Raw genomic sequence first — 21,109 nt, 5'->3', positions numbered from 1 at the left:
GGGTTTGGGACCCAAGTTCTCCTGGTGCAGCTTGGCCATCAGTCCTCTTGTCTGCAGGATGGGATTGGGCCAGCAGCCGCGACCCCTTGCATCCTGTCCCATCCCTGCCTGGTGACTATGGCCCCGGAGCCCTCTCTGGGCAGCTCTGTGCCCAGATTGTACCAGGGTCACATGTGACATGAGAGTCCTGCCTTGTCTGGGGCTCGTGTGGGAGGAGCTGCAGTCCTTGGGGTCCCCAGTACATTTTATTCCTGTTAAAAAACCGAGGAGCTTCTGGGTTGCTGAACACATGGCGATGCTGGGATGGTGGGGCACCCAGAGAGAGCAGGGAGGCTCTGTATCCCCCACCCCACATCTTATTCTATGATTCTTATCATCTGGCTGTTCATCTATATCCTTTGTAATGTCCTTTATAATATATAGGTAAACAAAAATTAAACTGAGGCAGTTAAAAATTAAAGAGTTTGAGCATATGGTGATTCATGAATGAGAATCACCCAGTCATGGTTTGTGGTTTTCAGAAAAATTTAGAATTGCATTTTAGTTGTAGTTTGGTTCCTTAGGTAAACCTAGGTGTACTAGAAATACTTCAATCCAGTTGCTGCTTTTAATTTCTTCAACACTGTCCATGGGGAGAAGCAATATGAACGTCAACAATGTGGTAAAGCCTTCACCCATCCCATTTCCTTTCAAGTACACAAGAGAACTCACACAGGGGAGAGGCTGTATGAATGTAACATATGTATGGAAAGCTTTCCATAGTACCAGATCCTTTCCTAGACATGAAAAGGAGTCACACTGGCAAGAAGCCTTATGAATGTAAGAAATGTGGAAAAGCTTTCATTTATTTCATTTCCTTTGAATGTCATGAAAGAATTCACAGTGGAGAGAAACTATGAGTGTTAAGCAATGTGGTAAAGCCTTCTTTTTTTTTTTTTTTTTTTTCTTTTGAGACAGAGTCTTGGTCTGTCTCCCAGGCTGGAGTGCAGTGGAGTGATCTTGGCTTACTGCAATCTTCACCTCCTGGGTTCAAGCAATTCTCCTGCCTCAGCCTCTGGAGTAACTGGGAGTATAGGTGCGCACCACCACACCCAGCTAACTTTTGTATTTTTAGTAGAGATGGGGTTTCACCATGTTGGTCAGGCTGGTCTCGAACTCCTAACCTTGTGATCTGCCCACCTCAGCCTCCCAAAGTGCTGGGATTACAGGTGTGAGCCACCACACCTGGCCCAAGCCTGCCTTTTTCACAGTTCGATTCAGTATCATGAAAGGACTCACTGGAGAGAAACCTTATGAATGTAAGAAATGTGAGAAAGCCTTCCGATCTACCTCACACCTTCAAATGCATGAAAGGACCCACTAGAGAAAAACCCTATGAATATAAGCAACAGATGGATATTGCTGACTGGCAGGTTCTGGGTCCATGTGTCACATGACACTTTTGTTTTACATTTCTTTTTTTTTTTTTTTTTTTGAGACGGAGTTTTGCTCTTGTTACCCAGGCTGGAGTGCAATGGCACGATCTCGGCTCACCGCAACCTCCGCCTCCTGGATTCAGGCAATTCTGCCTCAGCCTCCTGAGTAGCTGGGATTACAGGCATGTGCCACCATGCCCAGCTAATTTTTTGTATTTTTAGTAGAGACGGGGTTTCACCATGTTGACCAGGATGGTCTCGATCTCTTGACCTCGTGATCTACCCGCCTCGGCCTCCCAAAGTGCTGGGATTACAGGCGTGAGCCACCGCGCCCGGCCCTGTTTTACATTTCTTATTGCCTGGTGTTGGCTTGGTAGTGAGATGGTAATAAAGAGATTCTCTAGGCTGGGTGTGGTGGCTCATGCCTATAGTCCCAGCACTTTGCACTCCAGCCTGAGCAACAAGAGTGAGTCTCCATCTCAAAAAAAAAAAAAAAAAGAGAGATTCTAAATGTTTCCTTTACATTACTGATTTGAACTAGTGAAAACAAAAATAAGTTTGGGCTGGGCACAGTGGCTCACACCTGTAATCCCAGCATTTTGGGAGGCTGAGGTGGGCAGATCACCTGAGGTCGGGAATTCAAGACCAGCCTGACCAACATGGAGAAACTCCATCTCTACTAAAAATACAAAATTAGCTGGACGTGGTGGCGCATGCCTGTAATCCCAGCTACTCGGGAGGCTAAGGCAGGAGAATTGCTTGAACCCAGGAGGCGGAGATTGTGTTGAGCCAGGATTGCCCATTGCACTCCAGCCTGGGCAACAAGAGTGAAACTCCATTAAAAAAAAAAAAAAAGGAATAAAAATGAGTTTGATTTAGAATTCCAACTGAGGACTATAGAGCAATATCCATAACCTGGAAGCAGTTTTGTCTCACTGCTCCCATGTAGTATTTTATTTTAGTTCAGCTCATGTACAGATGGTGAGGATTCATCATGTGAAAAATCACATCTAAGTTTGGGTGCAAGAGTACATCTGGACATAGTTCAGAGAGGCAAAATCACTAACACCGTCAGATATTATCTTAGTGTTATGAAATTAGCTAATTCCTCAGACCAAACCCACTTTGAATGATTGCCCTCATTATTCATTTGGGTCCTGGAGGTCCACATTCTTTACCTACCCTGTTTTGTGGCCCTGGAAGCTGACTTCCAACTATCATAGCAGTCAGGTTGCCATAGCCTCTGGCTTTTCGTTGGCCCAGCTCATGAGAGGTGCCAGCAGGAAAGCAGCTAATAGGAGAAAAAGTCAGGACTTCTGGTCCATTGGCTGCCACCCTGCTGTCCTGAGGGGTGGGCAGTCATCCTATCCTTTACTCCTGTTGAATCACCCTCTGCTAAAGTTCAGGGTGTTCCTAGGATCTGATAACAGCTCCATCTTGTCTCTGCTTCAGGCCTAGTGATGTGCTTTGCTCCCTGCTGTTGCTGTACTGGTCATCTTGTGGAAATATCACAGGCTCCCTGTAATGCTATTGGTTCTCTATTTTTTTTTTTTTTTGAGACGGAGTTTCGCTCTTGTTACCCAGGCTGGAGTGCAATGGCGCGATCTCAGCTCACCGCAACCTCCGCCTCCTGGGTTCAAGCAATTCTCCTGCCTCAGCCTCCTGAGTAGCTGGGATTACAGGCACGCACCACCGTGCCCAGCTAATTTTTTGTATTTTTAGTAGAGACGGGGTTTCACCATGTTAACCAGGATGGTCTCGATCTCTTGACCTCGTGACCCACCCGCCTCTGCCTCCCAAAGTGCTGGGATTACAGGCGTGAGCCACCGCGCCCGGCCCGGTTCTCTATTTTATTTTTAATTTTTCGAGACAGAGCCTCACTCTGCTGCCCAGGCTGCACGATCTTGGCTCACCACAACCTCTGCTTCCCAGGTACAGACATCTGGGATTACAGGCAACTGCCACCATGCCCAGCTAATTTTTTTTTTTTTTTTTTTTTTTTTTTTTTTTTGAGATGGAATCTCACTCTGTCATCAGGCTGGAGCACGGTGGTGCGATCTCAGCTCACTGCAACCTTTGACTCCCAGGTTCAAACAATTCTCCTGCCTCAGCCTCCCGAGTAGCTGGGATTAAAGGCACGCGCCACCATGCCCAGCTAATTTTTTATATTTTTAGTAGAGATGGGGTTTCACCGTGTTGTCCAGGATGGTCTTGATCTCCTGACCTCGTGATCCACTCACCTTGGCCTCCCAGAGTGCTGAGATTATAGGTGTGAGCCACTGTACCTTACCTCATGGTTCTTTATTTTAAATAATAACTTTATTATCTCACTTAACTATACTTTTGAGTGTTACACTTTTCTTTCCTGATCTATGTCCAAAACAGAAGTCTCAATAACGTGTAAAGATGCAGTGTGTTAAGCAAAAGTGGAAGATATAAGGACATTTCAGGTAGATTCATATGCTGCAGTCTTGCAGTGGTGTATGGTTAACATAGGAAAATTAGGCCATTGGGGTGACTTAGCTCAGGTTGTGCTAATGAAATGCCATGGGCTGAATTTCTCAAACAGCAGACTTTTTTTTTTTTTTTTTTTACATTTCTGCAGCATGAGCTATCTAAAATCTAGCTGCCAGGCAGTATGATTCCCAGCGAACACCAAGTTCCTGACTGGGATATAAACACCTTGCTATACGCTCACATGGAAGAAAGAGTGAGTGTTTTCTCCCTCTTCATTGGAAATCACTAATGCCATCGTGAGAGTCCAACATTGTGACCTTATGTAACCCAAATTATTTCCTGAAGTGCTCATCTTCAAATGCCATCATGTTGGGGTATAGAGATTCAAAGTATGAATTTGGTGGGGGACTAAATTCAATACACAGCAAGGGCTACAAGAAAGAAGTTCCTAAAAGGGGCTCTGGGCCCATACATGCAGATAAGACTGTATAGACTGCCAGATGGTAAGCATGTTCAACAGAGGTATAATTTTAGAGTGCCAGAGAGAAGTCACAGATAGCTATATATTAGCATGCAGGGGCCAGGCGCAGTGGCTTATGCCTGTAATCCTAGTATTTTGGGAGGCCGAGGAAGACAGATCACTTAAGATCAGGAGTTTGACACCAGCCTGGCCAATATGGTGAAACCCTGTCTCTACTAAAAATACAAAAAATTAGCCAGGCATGGTGGCACATGCCTGTAGTCCCACCTACTCGGAAGGATGAGACATGAGCATCTCTTGAACCCAGGAGGTGGAGGTTGCAGTAAGCCGAGATTGCACCACTGCATTCCAGCCTGGGCGACAAGAGTGACACTGTCTCGGAAAAAAAAGCCGGGGGCAGTGGCTCACGTCTGTAATCCCAGCACTTTGGGAAGCCAAGGTGGGCAGATGATCTGAGATCGGGAGTTACAGACCAGCCTGACCAACATGGTGAAACCCCGTCTCTACTAAAAATACAAAAATTAGCTGGGCATGGTGGTGGGCATCTCTAATAGCAGCTATTTGGGAGGCTGAAGGCAGAAGAATTGCTTGAACCCAGGAGGCGGAGGTTGCGGTGAGCCGAGATCATGCCATTGCATTCCAGCCTGGGTAACAAGAGCGAAACTCCGTCTTAAAAAAATAATAATAATGAGAAGAAAATAGGGCTGTTAGAATGGAAACAATGCTTTTTAGCAACCACAGTCTCAGTGCAAGCTATGAATTAGAAATTTTTTTAATTTCTTTTTTTTAATCATCCAGCCCAAAATGTCAAAATTAGAAATTCTTAAGGCTGGGCACAGTGGCTTGCTCCTGTAATCACAACACTTTGGGAGGCCCAGGCAGGTGGACTGCTTAAGCTCAGGAGTTTGAGACCAGCCTGGGCAACATGGTGAAACCCTGTCTCTCTACAAAAAATACAAAAATTAGCTGGGTGTGGTGGTGTGCACCTGTAGTCCCAGTTACTTAGGAGGCCGAGGTGGGAGGATGGCTTAAGCCTAGAAGGCAGAGGTTGCAGTGAGCAGAGATCACACCACTGCCCTTCAGCCTGGGCAAATTAACCAGCCTGTCTCATTAAAAAAAAAAAAAAAAAAAGTTATTTTATGATTGGAACTATGTCTTCAGCATCTTTCTTGTCCCACAGCTTTAAAAAGCTATTCAGTGAACACTGGAGAAATGAGCATGCCAAAACTTGTCATGAGACAACATCTGAGTCTGAACACACCTAGAAACTTAATCTTATTTACGTTATGACTGAACATACCATATATATCCTTTATTCAGACATGATACCCATGAAAAAAATGGTAAGGTGCTGTGAAAACTTATGCTGGAATGGAGGCAGTGGCTGACGCCTGTAATCCCAGCACTTTGGGAGGCTGAGGTGGGCAAATCACCTGAGATCAGGAGTTGGAGACCAGCGTGGCTAAAATGGTGAATGAAACACCATCTCAGGCCGGGCGCGGTGGCTCACGCCTGTAATCCGAGCACTTTGGGAGGCCGAGGTGGGTGGATCACGAGGTCAAGAGATCGAGACCATCCTGGTCAACATGGTGAAACCCCATCTCTACTAAAAATACAAAAAATTAGCTGGGCATGGTGGCACGTGCCTGTAATCCCAGCTACTCAGGAGGCTGAGGCAGGAGAATTGAGGCTGAGGCAGGAGAATTGCCTGAACCCAGGAGGCGGAGGTTGCGGTGAGCCGAGATCGCGCCATTGCACTCCAGCATGGCAGCACTCGCCTGTAATCCCAGCTACTTGGGAGGCTGAGGCAGGAGAATCGATTGAACCTGGAAGGCGGAGTTTGCAATGAGCCTGGGCGACAAGAGTGAAACCCCTTCTAAAGAAAACAAAAACTTATGCTGGGACAAAAGTCACAATCAAGGACTGAATTTGGGAAACCAGAACATATGGTCAGATAATTTTTTTTTTCTTTAGACAGAGTCTCGTCCTCTTGCACAGACTGGAGTGCAGTGGTGCAATCTTGGCTCACCGCAACCTCCGCCTCCCAGATTCAAGTGATTATCCTGTCTCAGCCTCCCAAGTAGCTGGGACTACAGGTGTGTGTCACCACACCCGACTAATTTTTGTATTTTTAGTAGAGACAGTGTTTCGCCATGTTGGACAGGCTGATCTCAAACTCCAGACTTCTGGTGATCTGCCTGCCTTGGCCTCCCAAAGTGCTGGGATTACAGGCATGAGCCACCACACCCAGCCTGGTCAGATAATTTCTGAGACAGTTTTATACCTTTTATGAGGGTAGGTAACCTTGGCACCAGGGACCAGTTTCATGGAAGAAAATTTTTTCACAGAATGGGGCAGGGAGATAGTTTTTGGATGAAACTGTTCCACCTGAGATCATCAGGCATTGACTCATAAGGAACATGCAACCTAGATCCCTCACATGTGCAGTTCACAACAGGGCTCTCGCCCCTATGAAAATCTAATACTATTGCTGCTATGACAGGAGTCAGAGCTTAGGCAATAATGTTCACTCACCTCTGCTTACCTCCTAACAGGCCATGGGCAGGTATCGATCTGTAGCCTGAGGTTTGGGGACACATTAATTAGAGGACACTCAGGTAGTGTTCCATGCAGAATGGATGACTTGTCTGCTGTGTGAGAAAATCCTCCACATATTTGGTCACAAAGGCATCGTGTTATGTGAATGCACAGGAAAAGCATTTAGAGATTTTCCACTTTAGTGTGTGGATGTTAATGCCACTCTCACCACAAGAGGAAGCTTTATTGACTTTGCTTTTCTCAAAGAAAATGGCTCAAAGAACATCCCCGGAGTACTTTTTTTTTTTTTTTTTTTTGTGAGATAGGGTCTTGCTCTGTTGCCCAGGCTAGAGTCCAATGCACAGTCTCAGCTCATTGCAACCTCCACTTCCTGGATTGAAGCGATTCTCCTGCTTCAGACTCCTGAGTAGCTGGGAGTACAGGCACATGCCACCATGCCTGGCTAATTTTTGTACTTTTAGTAGAGACACAGTTTCACCATGTTGGCCAGGCTGGTCTTGAACTCTTGACCTCAAGTGATCCGCCCGCCTTGGCCTCTCAGAGTGCTGGGATTACAGGCATGAGCCACTGTGCCTGGCCTCTGGAGTATTTTTTAACATAGGGTATAACCGTTGGTGAAAATAAAGGTAAAATTTTTAAAAACAAAAAATAAAGGTAACAAATTTGGACTCATTTAGATGTATGTTTTCTACCTTGTTAAGAGAGCAATCAACTCTGTGAACCTTGATTGGATTTTCCAGATTCTGACAAGCATGTTAAAACACACCAAATGAAATAGGAGTAATGGGTTAGAGTGTGTGGCCTTGAGTTTCAAGTTGGGGCAAGGGAGGGAAGAAAGACAGTACCCTGAGGAGGTGACATTTGTACTGAGAACCAAAATGATGTATTAGTATATGAAGTCAGAGGAGGATTCTGGGAAGATGGCAGAATATGAAGTATCAAACAGAAACTGTAGGAACCCCCCCTTTTTTTTTTTAAGATGGAGTTTCGCTCTTGTTGTCCAGGCTGGAGTGCAATGGCGTGATCTTGGCTCACCACAATCTCTGCCTCCTGGGTTCAAGCGATTCTCCTGCCTCAGCTTCCTGAGTAGTTGGGATTACAGGCATGCACCACCACACCCGGCTAATTTTGTATTTCTAGTAGAGACAGGGTTTCTCCATGTTATTCCGGCTGGTCTCAAACTCCTGACCTCAGGTGATCCGGCCACCTTGGCCTCCTAAAGTGCTGGGATTACAGGCATGAGCCACTGTGCCCACCCAGGAAGCCATTTTTGTGTACTGAATTCCTCTACTGGGCCCTCAGAAACCAGACCAACCCCTATCATTAGGAAATTACATCTAGACAATTGTCATTGCCCCATATATTACAAAGAATGTTCAGTAAACAATGGTTTGAGAAATGAGCACAGTCCAATCTTTGGGTAAGCCAAGTACAGAGATGTAAAGAAACACAAACAAACAAAAACTGTCCTTAGCAAACCAAGTTTTCTTTCTTTTTTTTTTGAGACGGAGTCTCGCTCCACCCAGACTGGAGCGCAATGGCGCAGTTTTGGCTCACTGCAACTGCCACCTCCCAGGTTCAAGCGATTCTCCTGCCTCAGCCTCCTGAGTAGCTGGGATTAGAGGCATCCACCAGCACGCCCGGCTAATTTCTGTATTTTTAGTAGAGACAGGGTTTCACCATGTTGGCCAGGCTGGTCTCAAACTCCTGACCTCGTGATCTGCCTGCCTCACATCCCAAAGTGCTGGGATTACAGTTGTGAGTCACAGCGCCCAGCCGGCAAATCAAGTTCTATGGTCACATGATGTTTGAGGCAGTTCTGCATATCATAAGAGGGCCTTATTGGAGTTCTTGAGTATCTCTGCCAAGAGATTACTGCACAGCAGAGGTCATTATTCCAACTTCTGTGCCGCTTAATTGTTCACCAGTTGCCACAGGTCTATCTGTATACACCTGAGTTGCTTGAGTGGTTTTCAGGAAACGAATTCAACTTTCATTGCAGTGTTGAATTTTTGTATATACCTTTTATTGATTATTTTGACCATGGGCTGACCAATATCATAAGTGAAAGATTTAAAAGGCCTATAGGAGCCAGGCATGGTGGCTCATGCCTGTGATCCCAGCGCTTTGGGAGGCCGAGGTGGACAGATCACCTGAGGCCAGGAGTTTGAGACTAGTCTGGGCAACATGGTGAAACCCCAATTCTACTGAAAACACAAAAATTAACTGGGCATGGTGGTGCTCGCCTATAGTCTCAGCTGCTTGGGAGGTTGAGACATGAGAATGGCTTGAACCTGGGAAGAGGAGGTTGCAGTGAGCGGAGATTGTGCTACTGCAATCCAGCCTAGGCAACAGAGCAAGACTCTGTATCTAAAAAAATGCCTATAGGAAGGAAAGTAAATGTAAATAATGTGAAAAATAAGATAACTTTACATTTGAAATATATAATTTTTAGAAATAAAATTTAGTGATGCTGCAAAATAAACAGGACTGTAATTGTATAAATTACAAGCTTTTCTTGAGAAAAACCACATTTTCAACCTAAGTAAACTGATCTTAGAGGATTTTTGCTTTGCTTTTCAACATTGTTTTATGAAAAAGTGCAAAAATAAGACATGAATAGTCAAAATAAGAATTTTCAGCTGGGCATGATGGCTCACGCTTGTAATCCCAGCACTTTAGGAGGCCAAGGCAGATGAATCACTTGAGGTCAGGAGTTCAAAACCAGCATGATCAACATGGTGAAACCCCATCTTTACTAAAAATATAAAAATTAGCCAGGCATGGTGGCAGGCACTTGTAATCCCAGCTACTTGGGAGGCTGAGGCAGGAAAATTGCTTGAACCCAGGAAGCAGAGGTTGCAGTAAGCCAAGATCACACCACTGCACTCCAGCCTGGCTGACACAGCAAGACTCCATCTCAAAAAAAAACAAGGAATTTTCATATCTCACGAATCAAGGTATTTTCCATATGTCATCACACATAGTTATGGTTTGGCCAGTGATTTTTCTGTGTCTGCTGGGACCTGGAGTTTTACTCTAGGGAGACTCAAGTAAGCTTTTGTGAAGAGGAGCACCCTTGACACCTTAAAAGAAATGGATTGTGTAAGATATAAAAATGACTTTTCCATGATGCCTTTAGCTTCATAATACTAGCATAAGGGGGTTCTTGACAAGTCTGCATCAACAGCATGTTAGCAGAGAAAGACTTGATTAGAATAGTGATGCTTTGTTCCTTACTGGGCAGGAAATTCAGTTTCAAAAACATATTAGACTCATAGGACTCCAGGAGATTTTTTTTGAGATGGAGTTTTGCTCTTGGCATCCAGCCTAGAGTGCAGTGGTGTGATCTCGGCTCACTACAACCTCTGCCTCCCAATTTCAAGCTATTCTCTGGCCTCAGCCTCCCAAGGAGCTGGGATTACTGGCGCCCGCCACCATGCCTGGCTAATTTTTATATTTTTAGTAGAGGCAGGGTTTCATCACATTGGCCAGGCTTGTGTTGAACTCCTGAACTCAGGTGATCCACCTGCCTTGGCCTCCCAAAGTGTTGGGATTCCAGGTGTGAGCCACCACACCCGACAGGACTCCAGGTGATTTTTAAATTAAAGTAGTAGCCGGCTGTGGTGGCTCACGTCTGTAATCCCAGCACCTGGAGAGATGGAGATGGGAGAATCACATGATCCAGGAATCAAAGAACAGCCTGGGAAAGATAGGGAGACTCCATCTCTACAAAAATAAATAAATAAATAAAAAGTAAAAAAGTATATACGTTGATAAGAAGTGAATGTATATATTTTAACTGAGATGTGTTATGGTAAACAATGTCTATACATTGTAGGGAATATATCAGGGTTTAGAGAATAGCATGGCAAAAACCGGTCCAGAAGTCTGATGGCTGGCCTCCTTTCACCAGAAGGCTGAGTCTTCTGCCACTGAACAGACACATGTCATACACCTGCAACATATGACGTTCCTCAGTGACCGTGATGGATCAATATAAAAATAACTAATTCTTTTTTTTTTTTTTTTTTTGAGACGGAGTTTCACTCTTGTTACCCAGGCTGGAGTGCGATGGCGCGATCTCGGCTCACCGCAACCTCCGCCTCCTGGGTTCAGGCAATTCTCCTGCCTCAGCCTCCCGAGTAGCTGGGATTACAGGCACGCACCACCATGCCCAGCTAATTTTTTGTATCTTTAGTAGAGACGGGGTTTCACCTTGTTGACCAGGATGGTCTCGATCTCTTGACCTCGTGATCCACCCGCCTCAGCCTCCCAAAGTGCTGGGATTACAGGCGTGAGCCACCGCGCCCGGCCCTAAAAATAACTAATTCTTTAACCATGTCTTGAAATGTGACCGAAGAAAACATTTAAAATCACAAACATACTCCAGTTTTTTTCTTTTCTCATGTATGTGACTACCTTGTAATTCTATATCTCACAGTCATCTATGGCTTTTGGTCACATTCATTAATATAGTATATTACACTCTCTTTTTTTTTTTTTTTTTTTTTGAGACGGAGTTTCGCTCTTGTTTCCCAGGCTGGAGTGCAATGGTGCGATCTCGGCTCACCGCAACCTCCGCCTCCTGGGTTCAGGCAATTCTCCTGCCTCAGCCTCCTGAGTAGCTGGGATTACAGGCACGCGCCACCATGCCCAGCTAATTTTTTGTATTAGTAGAGACAGGGTTTCACCATGCTGACCAGGATGGTCTCGATCTCTTGACCTCGTGATCCACCCGCCTGGGCCTCCCAAAGTGCTGGGATTACAGGCTTGAGCCACCACACCCAGCTATTAGACTCTCTTTCCACCACTAGTGGTCTTTGGTGAGAAGTCACTCAGAAGAACATGAGATGACCTTTGGTGTTTAGAATAAATGAAAATCATGACCCAGATAAAAACTAAGAATATAAGCATGGAAAGTAAAATTTACATGAGGAAAAATATGCCTGACATCCATATTTATGTTGAGTCACAATGTCCAAGGGATAACATGTTAACAGTACCAACTTGATCTAATACGTGATGCTAATGGGATGTTGTAATATAGCTTCTTAATTAAAAAATAGTATCTGTTAGTATGCAGTTGTTATAAACAGTTAATAAACAGATTAATAAAATACATGAACAGAAGTCTTTGTTGCCAAGAAACCACATGGTGTTTTTATTTTTATTTTTTATTTTATTTTATTTATTTATTTTAGTTAGATATATTCATACAAAATTTAAAATGAAGCGAGACATCACATTCAGTTGTGAATAACAGGAAACACTTGAAATTTCCTGATGAGAGCAAGGTGGCTCTTCTCACACAAAGGCCCTTTGTGAGACCAGTCACTGCACAATGCAGCAGAGGAACAAGCTTCCATCTAGTTGGTTTAATCAACAGGGTCATTACCTGTAGAAACAACAGTGCTTGCAATACAAAGTAGACCTTTAACTGTTTAACTCAGTCTATGGAACAGTTGAACATTAGAGAGTATTTCCAACCATAACAGATTTATTAGTTCTCTGGTAAACATTTAAAAATTTCTGAAGAAATAGCAAAGTGGGCATGTATCTTCAATGTGGAGCACCTGGGGACATCTCTGGAGACGTACAACTCTGAGGAATGGAGACAAGTGATTTGGGGGATACTCTCCATTAACAATCAGGAAAATGGGCTGGAATGCAGGTAGCCACATACCTCTCTCCCTGTGTGGTGCCTCTAATATGTGACTGATGCCTTCCTTTTCTGTGCCTTTGAAATCTCATACAAGATTGGCTATAGGTGAATTGTATTACAAAACCATCCAAGTCCTTCTGGATTTTATTGTCCTTTTGCAGCTCTCTCAACTCAAAAGGCAATTATCCAGAAGTTCTTTCACCACTCTTCTCATCTTTCAAAGGAAGTGGGACAACAGAAAGCTCCCATTTCTTCCACTAATAGGATTTCTCATACATTAATGGTATGAGTTCTTTCATGTTCTCGACATGTACTGGCACGAATAAAGGCTTTGCCACATTGCTTGCATTGATAGGGTTTCTCTCCAGTGTGAGTCCTTTCATGATATCGAATGTAATTGGAAATAAAGGCCTTACCACAGTGCTTACATTCATAGGGTTTCTCTCCAGTGTGAGTCCTTTCATGATATCGAATGGAACTGGAACAAGTGAAGGCTTTGCCACATACCTTACACTCATATGGCTTATCTCCAGTGTGTGTCCTTTCATGTATATGCAAGGAAGAGAAATACCTGAATGCTTTTCCGCACTGCTTACATTCATGGGGCTTCTCTCCAGTGTGCATCCTTTCATGTATACGCAAGGAAGAAAAATACTTGAATACTTTTCCACATTCCTTACATTCATGGGGTTTCTCTCCACTGTGTGTCCTTTCATGCATTTGAAGTTGTGAGGCACATCGAAAGCCTTTCCCACACTGCTTACAACCATAGGGTTTATCTTCAGTGTGTGTCTTTCCATGCCGTTGAAGGTCCGAGGTACACCTGAAGGCTTTACCACATTGCCTACATTCATAGGGTTTCTCTCCAGTGTGACTCCTTCCATGCTTTTGAAGGTGTGAGCCACATCTAAAGGCTTTCCCACACTGCTTACATTCATAGGGTTTCTCTCCAGTGTGAGTCATTTTATGATATTGAATGGAACTGAAAGAAATGAAGACTTTACCACATTGCTTACACTCATAGGGTTTTTCTCCAGTGTAAGACCTTTTATGTCTACAAATTTCACTAGGAAAACTGAATGTGTTCCCACATTTCTTACATTCATAGGCTTTCACTCCTGTGTGAGTTCTTTCATGTATTTGAAGGGTAGAGGAACAAGTAAAGACTTTACCACATTGTTTACACTCATATGGTTTCACACCACTGTGAATTCGTTCATGGATAAGGCATAAACTGAGGAAATAGAAGGCTTTCCCACAGTACTTACATTTATAAGGTACATCTCCACTGTGCATTACCCTGTGTCTTTGAATGCATGAATGGGAAATGAAGGTTTCTGCACATTCTTTACCATCATAGTGTTTCTCTTTAGTGCAAGCTCTATCATGTGATTGAAAAGAGTCAAGATAACTGAAGACTTGCTTACATTGCTTATTTCTATATGGATTCTCGTCATATTCCTGATACTGAAATGACGTGTGTCCAGTGTCAGCTCTGATATGCCTATTAAGAGATAAATGACCCATGCCAACTTCTCTACACACACTGCTTGCACATGATGTTACTCCAGGAAGAGTTTTCTTGTTCAGCATGTCATCTGCAATCTGGTTGAAGCTTTCTCCACAGTGATTGCTTTCTTTACTTTCAAAGAGTTTCTCTCTAATAAGAAGACTTCAGTGAAAAATGAGAAGCATATTGTTAAGGGTTTGATTAAAAGTGATATATAGGGCCAGGCATGGTGGCTCATGCCTGTAATCCCAGCACTTTGGGAGGCTGAGATGGGTGGATCACCTGAGGTCAGGAATTCGACCTCATGGCCAAGATGGTGAAACCCCGTCTCTACTAAAAGTACAAAAATTAGCTGGGCATGGTGGTGGGTGCTTATGATCCCAGCTACTCGGGAAGCTGAGGTGGGAGAATTGCTTGAACCCAGGAGGTGGAGGTTGAAGTGAGCCAAGATGGTGCCATTGCACTCTAGCCTGGGTGACAAGAGCAAAACTCCATCTCAAAAAAAATTTTTTTTACAATGATTTATATTGGCTGGGTATAGTGGCTCACGCCTGTAATCCCAGCACTTTTGGAGGCTGAGGCAGGCAGATCGCTTGAGGCCAGGAGTTTGAGATCACCCTGGCCAACATGGCAAAATCCTGTCTCTACTGAAAATATAAAAATTGGCTTGGTGTTATGGTGTACACCTGTAATCCCAACTACTTGGGATGCTAGGGCACAAGAATACCTTGGACCTAGGCAATGGCAGTTGCAGTAAGTTGAAACTACACCACTCCACTCCAGCCTGGGTGACAAAGCGGGACTCTTGTCTCAAAAAAGAAGGAAAAAAAAGTGATTTATATTCATTAACATGTATTACACTTGCATTTTTGACACTGCCCAGCAAAGTGTCAGCTTTCTGCTCTGTCCGAATTATTTGAATATTAATGGACCATATGCTGTACAAGATGGCCTGGGTATATACATTATTTAAAAATTAATATTTCTATGGGGCTTCTTAATCCTATTTTCAAGTGAACTATTTTACAAATACTAAACATGTGCGTCTTTTTTTCTGAGTTGAGGTCTCAACTCACCCTGTTGTCCAAATTGGAGTGTAGTGGTACCATCATGGCTCACTGCAGCCTCAAACTCCTGGCCTCTAGCAATCCTGTGGCCTGAACACCCCAAAGGACTGGGATTTCAGGCATGAGCAATAGTGCCCAGCCCAACCTATCTTACATTTAAATATAAGTTTTTAGGTAAACATTCTATGAATATATAAATTTGATACTGGGCTTATTTCTGTTGCTGCTTTTTTTTTTTTTGAGATGGAGTTTTGCTTGTTGCCCAGGCTAGAGTGCAGTGGTATGATTGATTTTGGCTCACCACAACCCCCGCCTCCCAGGTTCAAGCGATTCTCCTGCCTCAGTCTCTCCAGTAGCTGGGATTATAGGCGTGTGCCACCACACGCAGCTAATTTTGTATTTTTAGTAGAGACAGGGTTTCTCCATGTTGATCAGGCTGGTCTTGAACTCCCGAGCTCAGGTGATCTGCCCACTTCAGCCTCCCAAAGAGCTGGGATTACAGGCGTGAGCCACTGTGCCCAGCTCTTTTGCTTCTTTTTAATATTTTTTCACATTTTAAGATTTTCCAGAGACATTGCTTTGTCTTACAAGAGAAAATTACCTTAGATTTCTCCTGGAATTTTTGTACTTATCTTCGATGTTTTGGACTTGCCATGTTTTTCCTAAAACATAGACCCAGAAGAAACACAGATCCAGAATTAGTATGAATTTATTTAAAAATCATTAGATTCTGTATTCATGGTACATGGTAGCCCTGCCTGATTTATTCATCAAAGTATTTTCTGTCCATATTTCAAATCACTGATCAGCACTGATGAGCTAGAAATATTTGTTCTTTAATTCACTGGGAAGTAATATTGTCAACCTTACCTACAGAGGCCAGGTTCTTGAAGATTTCCTGCATCACATCCCTGTAGAGATTCTTCTGTGAAGGATCCAGCAAAGCCCACTCCTCCTGGGTGAAGCTCACAGCTACATCCTCAAAGGCCACCGAATCCTGAAACGTCTCACATATGTAAAGGAGGATGGGTAAGACTAATAGCCCTGGAGGCCTATACTTTCTTCCTAAGAAGTTTCCGTGATACTGTGGACTCCAAACATTTATCCCATGACTTCATCATCACACCTCTTACTTTCTGTCTATACTCATGTCCTCCCACAAACCAAGTCCTTTTTTGTTAAGAGACAGGGTCTTGCTCAGGCCTGAGTGTACAGATATTGTCATGTATGACTGTAGCCTTGGACTCCTTGGCTTAAGTGATCCTTCTACCCCAGCCTCCAGAGTATCTGGGACTACAGGTGCTCACCACCATGTGTAGCTTCTTTTTTTCTTTTTTTAGTAGAGACAAGGTCTCCCTATGTTGCCAAGGTTGGTAATGAACTCCTGGGCTGAAGTAATCCTGCTGCCTTGGCCTCCCAAAATGCTAGGATTATAGACATGAACAACCACATCCAGACTCAACAGATGAATTTTTATTTTTTTGAGATGGAGTCTTGCTCTGCCACCAGGCTGGAGTGCAGTGGCACAATCTCAGCTGACTGCAACCTCCAGCTCCCAGTTCAAGCCATTCTCTTGCTTCAGCCTCCCAAGTAGCTGGGACTATAGGCACGCTCCACCATGCCCAGCTAGTTTTTATATTTTTAGTAGAGACAGGGTTTCACCATGTTGGCCAGGATGGTCTCAATCTCTTGACCTCGTGATCTGCCCGCCTCGACCTTCCAAAGTGCTGGGATTAAAGGCATGAGCCACTGTGCCCAGGCCCTCAATTCTTATAATAGAAGTGAACTATGGGTAAAGCAACAGCAGAATAGGAAAATGTGTTTTTCTGGTGAATCTAGTAAAAAACGTGTACTGCCTGGGCTGCCCCTACTGTCTCTTTGTACTGTGGGTCTATAGCATCTCTCCTGACAAAGTCCTACAAATTTGTATGTAGAAAAAAGTTAACATTAGCAGTCCTGAGCCTGGGTATCCTTAAAAATACCTGTTCACAAACTTTAACCATTGCTGACATCTGGAAGGTAGATTTTGTTCTGATTCAAGCAGCAGAAACCAAAAACAAAAGACAAAAAAAAAAAGACTGGATTTTGCAAGGGGTTCCACCAACTGATCTGATAAGAGAGTCACAACTAACTGAAACAGAAACGCATGAGCAGAAGCCTTTATGGGAATGAGTACTGGAGTAGGAAAACCTAAATTGTAATTGATGAATTACTGAAGGCTGATTGCAGAGAAAATTTTTACCAAAAAAAAAAAAAAAACTCCAAGAGGCCCAGTCTTAAGACAAAATGCAAATATTTATTAAAATTAAAAATGTATGTGGGCCAGACACGGTGGCTCACGCCTGTAATCCCAGAGCTTTGGGAGTTCGAGGCAGGTGGATCACCTGAGGTCAGGAATTTGAGACCAGCCTGACCCACATGGTCAAACTCGGTCTCTACTAAAAAATGCAAAAAAATTAGCCGAGTGTGGTGGCGTATGCCTGTAATCCCAGCTACTCAGGAGGTTGAGGCAGGAGAATCACTTGAACCTGGAAGGCAGAAGTTGCAGTGAGCCGAGATTGCGCCATTTGCACTCCAGCCTGGGCAATAGAGGGAGACTCTGCCTCAAAAAAAATTAGCTGGGCGTGGTGGCACATGCCTGTAGTCCTAGCTACTGAGGAGGCTGAGGCAGAAGAATCGCTTGAACCCGGGAGGCGAAGTCTGCAGTGAGCTGAGATTTCACCACTGCACTCCAGCCTGGAGAGACAGTGAGACTCGGTCTCAAAAAAAAAGGAGGAAAAATCCAAAGATATTCTGAGATGGTGTCTGTGCCTTGTGAAGATAAGAGAGGAATGGGTTTTTCACTGGAGTATCAAGTGGTTATTCTCTATTTTCCTTTTACAAAATGTTCAGAAATAGAACACAAATATTTTATTTTATTATTTATCTATTTACTTATTTTGAGATGGAGTCTCACTCTGTTGCCCAGGCTGGAGTGCAGTGGCATGATCTTGGCTGCATCCTCCTCCTCCCGGCTTTGAGTGATTCTCCTGCCTCAGCCTCCTGAGTAGCTGGGACTACAGGCGCATGCCACCATGCCTGGCTAATTTTTGTATTTTTAGTAGAGATAGGGTTTCACCTTGTTAGTCAGGATGGTCTCAATCTCCTGATCTCATGATCTGCCCACCTCAGCCTCCCAAAGTGCTGGGATTACAGGTGTGAGCCACCACACCCAGCTAGAACACAAATATTTTTTTAAAAGTCATCCATGACCCTGTGAAAAGATGATAAACCACTAAAATACTGCATCTATGTTAAAGAAAGGATGAAGAAATATACTCTACAATAAAGAGAGTTGATACAGGAGGCTGAGGCAGGAGAATCGCTTGAACCCGGGAGGTGGAGGCTACAGTGAGATGAGATCATGTCATTGCTTTCCAGCCTGGGCAACAAGAGCGAAACTGCATCTCAAAAAAAAAAAAAAAGAAAGTTGATAATACTGTGAGTTGGAGAAGGGGAGTTAATGTTTGGAGATGTGGGAAAGAAATTGAAAATATAAGATGTTACTTCAAACCGTTGAGGAGTTAGGGTGGGGTAGCAGGTAGTGGAGGATTTGAGACCCTGCATCCCATAGATTAGGAAAATGCAGGAGGAAACCAGTCTCCATAGACAGTGTGAACAAATTTAAAGCAGCAACAATTAGACTTAAGTGTGTTTAAGTGTGTTTAGACATAAGGAACTACCTAAGGACACCAAAATCCAACTCAGATTGAGGCAGGAAAATAGGGTCTGGAGGCAGGAAACATAAGGCCCATTCACACTTCAGCTATAAAAGGAAATACCCTCTCCATAGGGCATAAGCCAAGTAAATGACTTTGTAACTTTACTTCATCCTCTCCTTTTATATAGGGCATACCCCAAGTAACCAATGGAATCCTCTAGGGGGTAAACTCACAAAAATTCTGTAACGGGGCCTTTGAACCCCTGTGCTCAGGCCCGTTCGCACACTGTGGAGTGTTAAATCCCTTCATTCCTTGCTTGCTTTGTGCGTTTTGTCCAATTCTTTGTTCAAGATGCCAAAAACCTGGACATCCTCCACCGTTAGCAAAATGCTATTCTTCTTAAAGTTTTCTGGTAACAAACCACAAATCATGACTGGGGGGGTTGCTCATTCATGAATCGCTGTTTGCTCAAACTCTTTAAATTTTAACGGGAAAAAAAAAAACGTAGAGGGAACCCCACACACTGCGGCTCCTCCCACACGAACCCAGCGGGATTCCTCCATGACCCTCCCGTCCCAGCAGAATCTGGGGAGACGCGGAGCCGCCCACAGAGGGCTCTGGGGCCAGGGCCCACAGTTGCCCGTGCAGAGAAAGGACAGGACAAGACAGGACGCCTGGGGTCCCGGCTGCCGGTCCAGCCCCACCCTGCGGCCAAGGGGACGGAAGGCCGAGCTGCGCCGGGGAATTTGGGTCCCAGATCCGCGAGGCGCCGCAAGGAGGCCCAGGTCCCGTCACAGCCGCTTCCGGCCAGTTCCACCCAGCCCCTCCCCGGTCTAGGGACTCTGGCCCCACACACTCACCATCTCCGGGCTTCTGGGTGTCCCGGGGTCCTCTCTAGGGCTCCCGTGAATAGAGCAGGTCACAGCGCAGGCAACAGAGCGACAGAAGTTGTGGCAGAGGGACCCCGGGCCTCTCGGAGCAGGAAATTGGGAGGTTGACAACAACCTGCATAGCAACTAAAGTAGAAGTCGGAATGGGCGGCCTCCTTCCGGATGGACAGTGGACCGGGCCCCGCCCCAGCGCTCCTGATTGGACAAGGTTCAAGGCCTCGCCCTATCAGAACTGAGTGACGGCAGAAGCCTTGAGTAAGTGGTCCTGCAGAGCAGCACTGATCGGTTCTAGCCACAGCCTCTCTCTAAGGGACAACTCTCTCCCTGAGCCTTGGTCGTTGGATATTTTCTTTTCAGCCAAATTTGCTCCAGATTTTTAGACAGGGCACTATCTTCTTCCTCACTCAATGGGCTGTCCATACTTCGTCCTGCACAGGGTCCTAAGTGTGTGCAGGGAATTCCAGACTCAGTGTTCAATGGAGCGATCTGCTGGCCTCAGAGCAGGAAGGGGAACCCAGAACAGGCCAGGCACGACTGCACCAGGAGGGAGAAGCAGTTGTCCTTCCGGGGGCTGGGATTAGGGATGAGACATGGCCAAGGCTTTCTCACACATCTCACCCCACCTCACAGCGTGGAAACACTCCCTCCTTCCAGACCTTCATCTTCAGCAGCAGTAAACTCTGACTTGGTGATTTTAAGCTTCTGACCTAAGTAAACTGTCAACTTCATAAGAGGTCCCAAACAGTTCTTTCCCTGAACCTGATCTTCACAGATTTTCTTCAGATATGCAAATTACATGTCAAACCCAAAACACTGCTCCCGAAAACGGCCCCGGATTCCAGATGTACAACCACAGAAAGGACAGAACTCCTCAAGTGCACCTGCACGTGGGTCTCCTGCTTTCCAGGGCGCTGCAGTATCTCAGAATCCACACTCCTGGATCTGCTCTGAGCAGCTGGAAGCCGCCTGCAGGGAAGGACGGCTGTCCAGGAACCACCCAGGAGAGCTCCACTTTCCTCCTGGGCAGAATCCATACCTGCTTCCGCGTGCAGTCCCTGGCGTCGGTCTCTGCTGCCCCCTGCAGGTTATTCACCTGCTTCTCACATCATTCAACAATTCCAAGACACATCCTCAATCCCACAGTGTGAATGACATGAGCAGAGGGCCAGGTGCGGTGGCTCGCCTGTAATCCCAGCACTTTGAGTGGCGGAGGTGGGTGGATCACCTGAGGTCGAGAGTTTGAGACCAGCCTGACCAGCATGGAGAAACCCCATCTCTACTAAAAATACAAAATTAGCCGGTTGTGGTGGCTCATGCCTGTAATCCCAGCTACTCAGGAGGCTGAGGCAGGAGACTCACTTGAA

At 45.0% G+C, this 21,109-nt stretch overlaps 2 protein-coding genes across 2 annotated transcripts in view; one reads left to right on the top strand and one right to left on the bottom strand.

Annotated features, from left to right (window-relative positions):
• Positions 1 to 16,611, top strand: part of LOC105706145 (zinc finger protein 433-like) — a 53,094-nt gene extending 36,483 nt beyond the window's left edge. The window contains exon 5 of the mRNA XM_012436314.3: positions 16,031 to 16,611. Coding sequence (XP_012291737.2) covers positions 16,031 to 16,045 — 15 coding nt within the window. The 3' untranslated portion in view covers positions 16,046 to 16,611. The remainder of the gene's footprint in view (positions 1 to 16,030) is intronic.
• ZNF20 (zinc finger protein 20) lies at positions 12,395 to 19,949 on the bottom strand. Its single transcript, XM_012436315.2, has 4 exons — positions 19,716 to 19,949; positions 16,025 to 16,160; positions 15,756 to 15,816; positions 12,395 to 14,249 (listed from the first exon to the last, which is right to left on the bottom strand). Exons 1-4 carry the CDS (start codon positions 19,716 to 19,718, stop codon positions 12,848 to 12,850), a joined length of 1,602 nt encoding a protein of 533 aa, XP_012291738.2. The 5' UTR covers positions 19,719 to 19,949; the 3' UTR covers positions 12,395 to 12,847.
• Between the last annotated feature and the right edge of the window lie 1,160 nt (positions 19,950 to 21,109).

This window comes from Aotus nancymaae, unplaced genomic scaffold (genome assembly GCF_030222135.1).
Source record: "Aotus nancymaae isolate 86718 unplaced genomic scaffold, 86718_ANA_hifiasm-v0.15.2.pri h1tg000028l, whole genome shotgun sequence".
NCBI lineage: Eukaryota > Metazoa > Chordata > Mammalia > Primates > Aotidae > Aotus > Aotus nancymaae.
The sequence above is the reverse complement of the archived record's forward strand: the minus strand, read 5'-3'. Positions and strand labels throughout refer to the sequence as shown.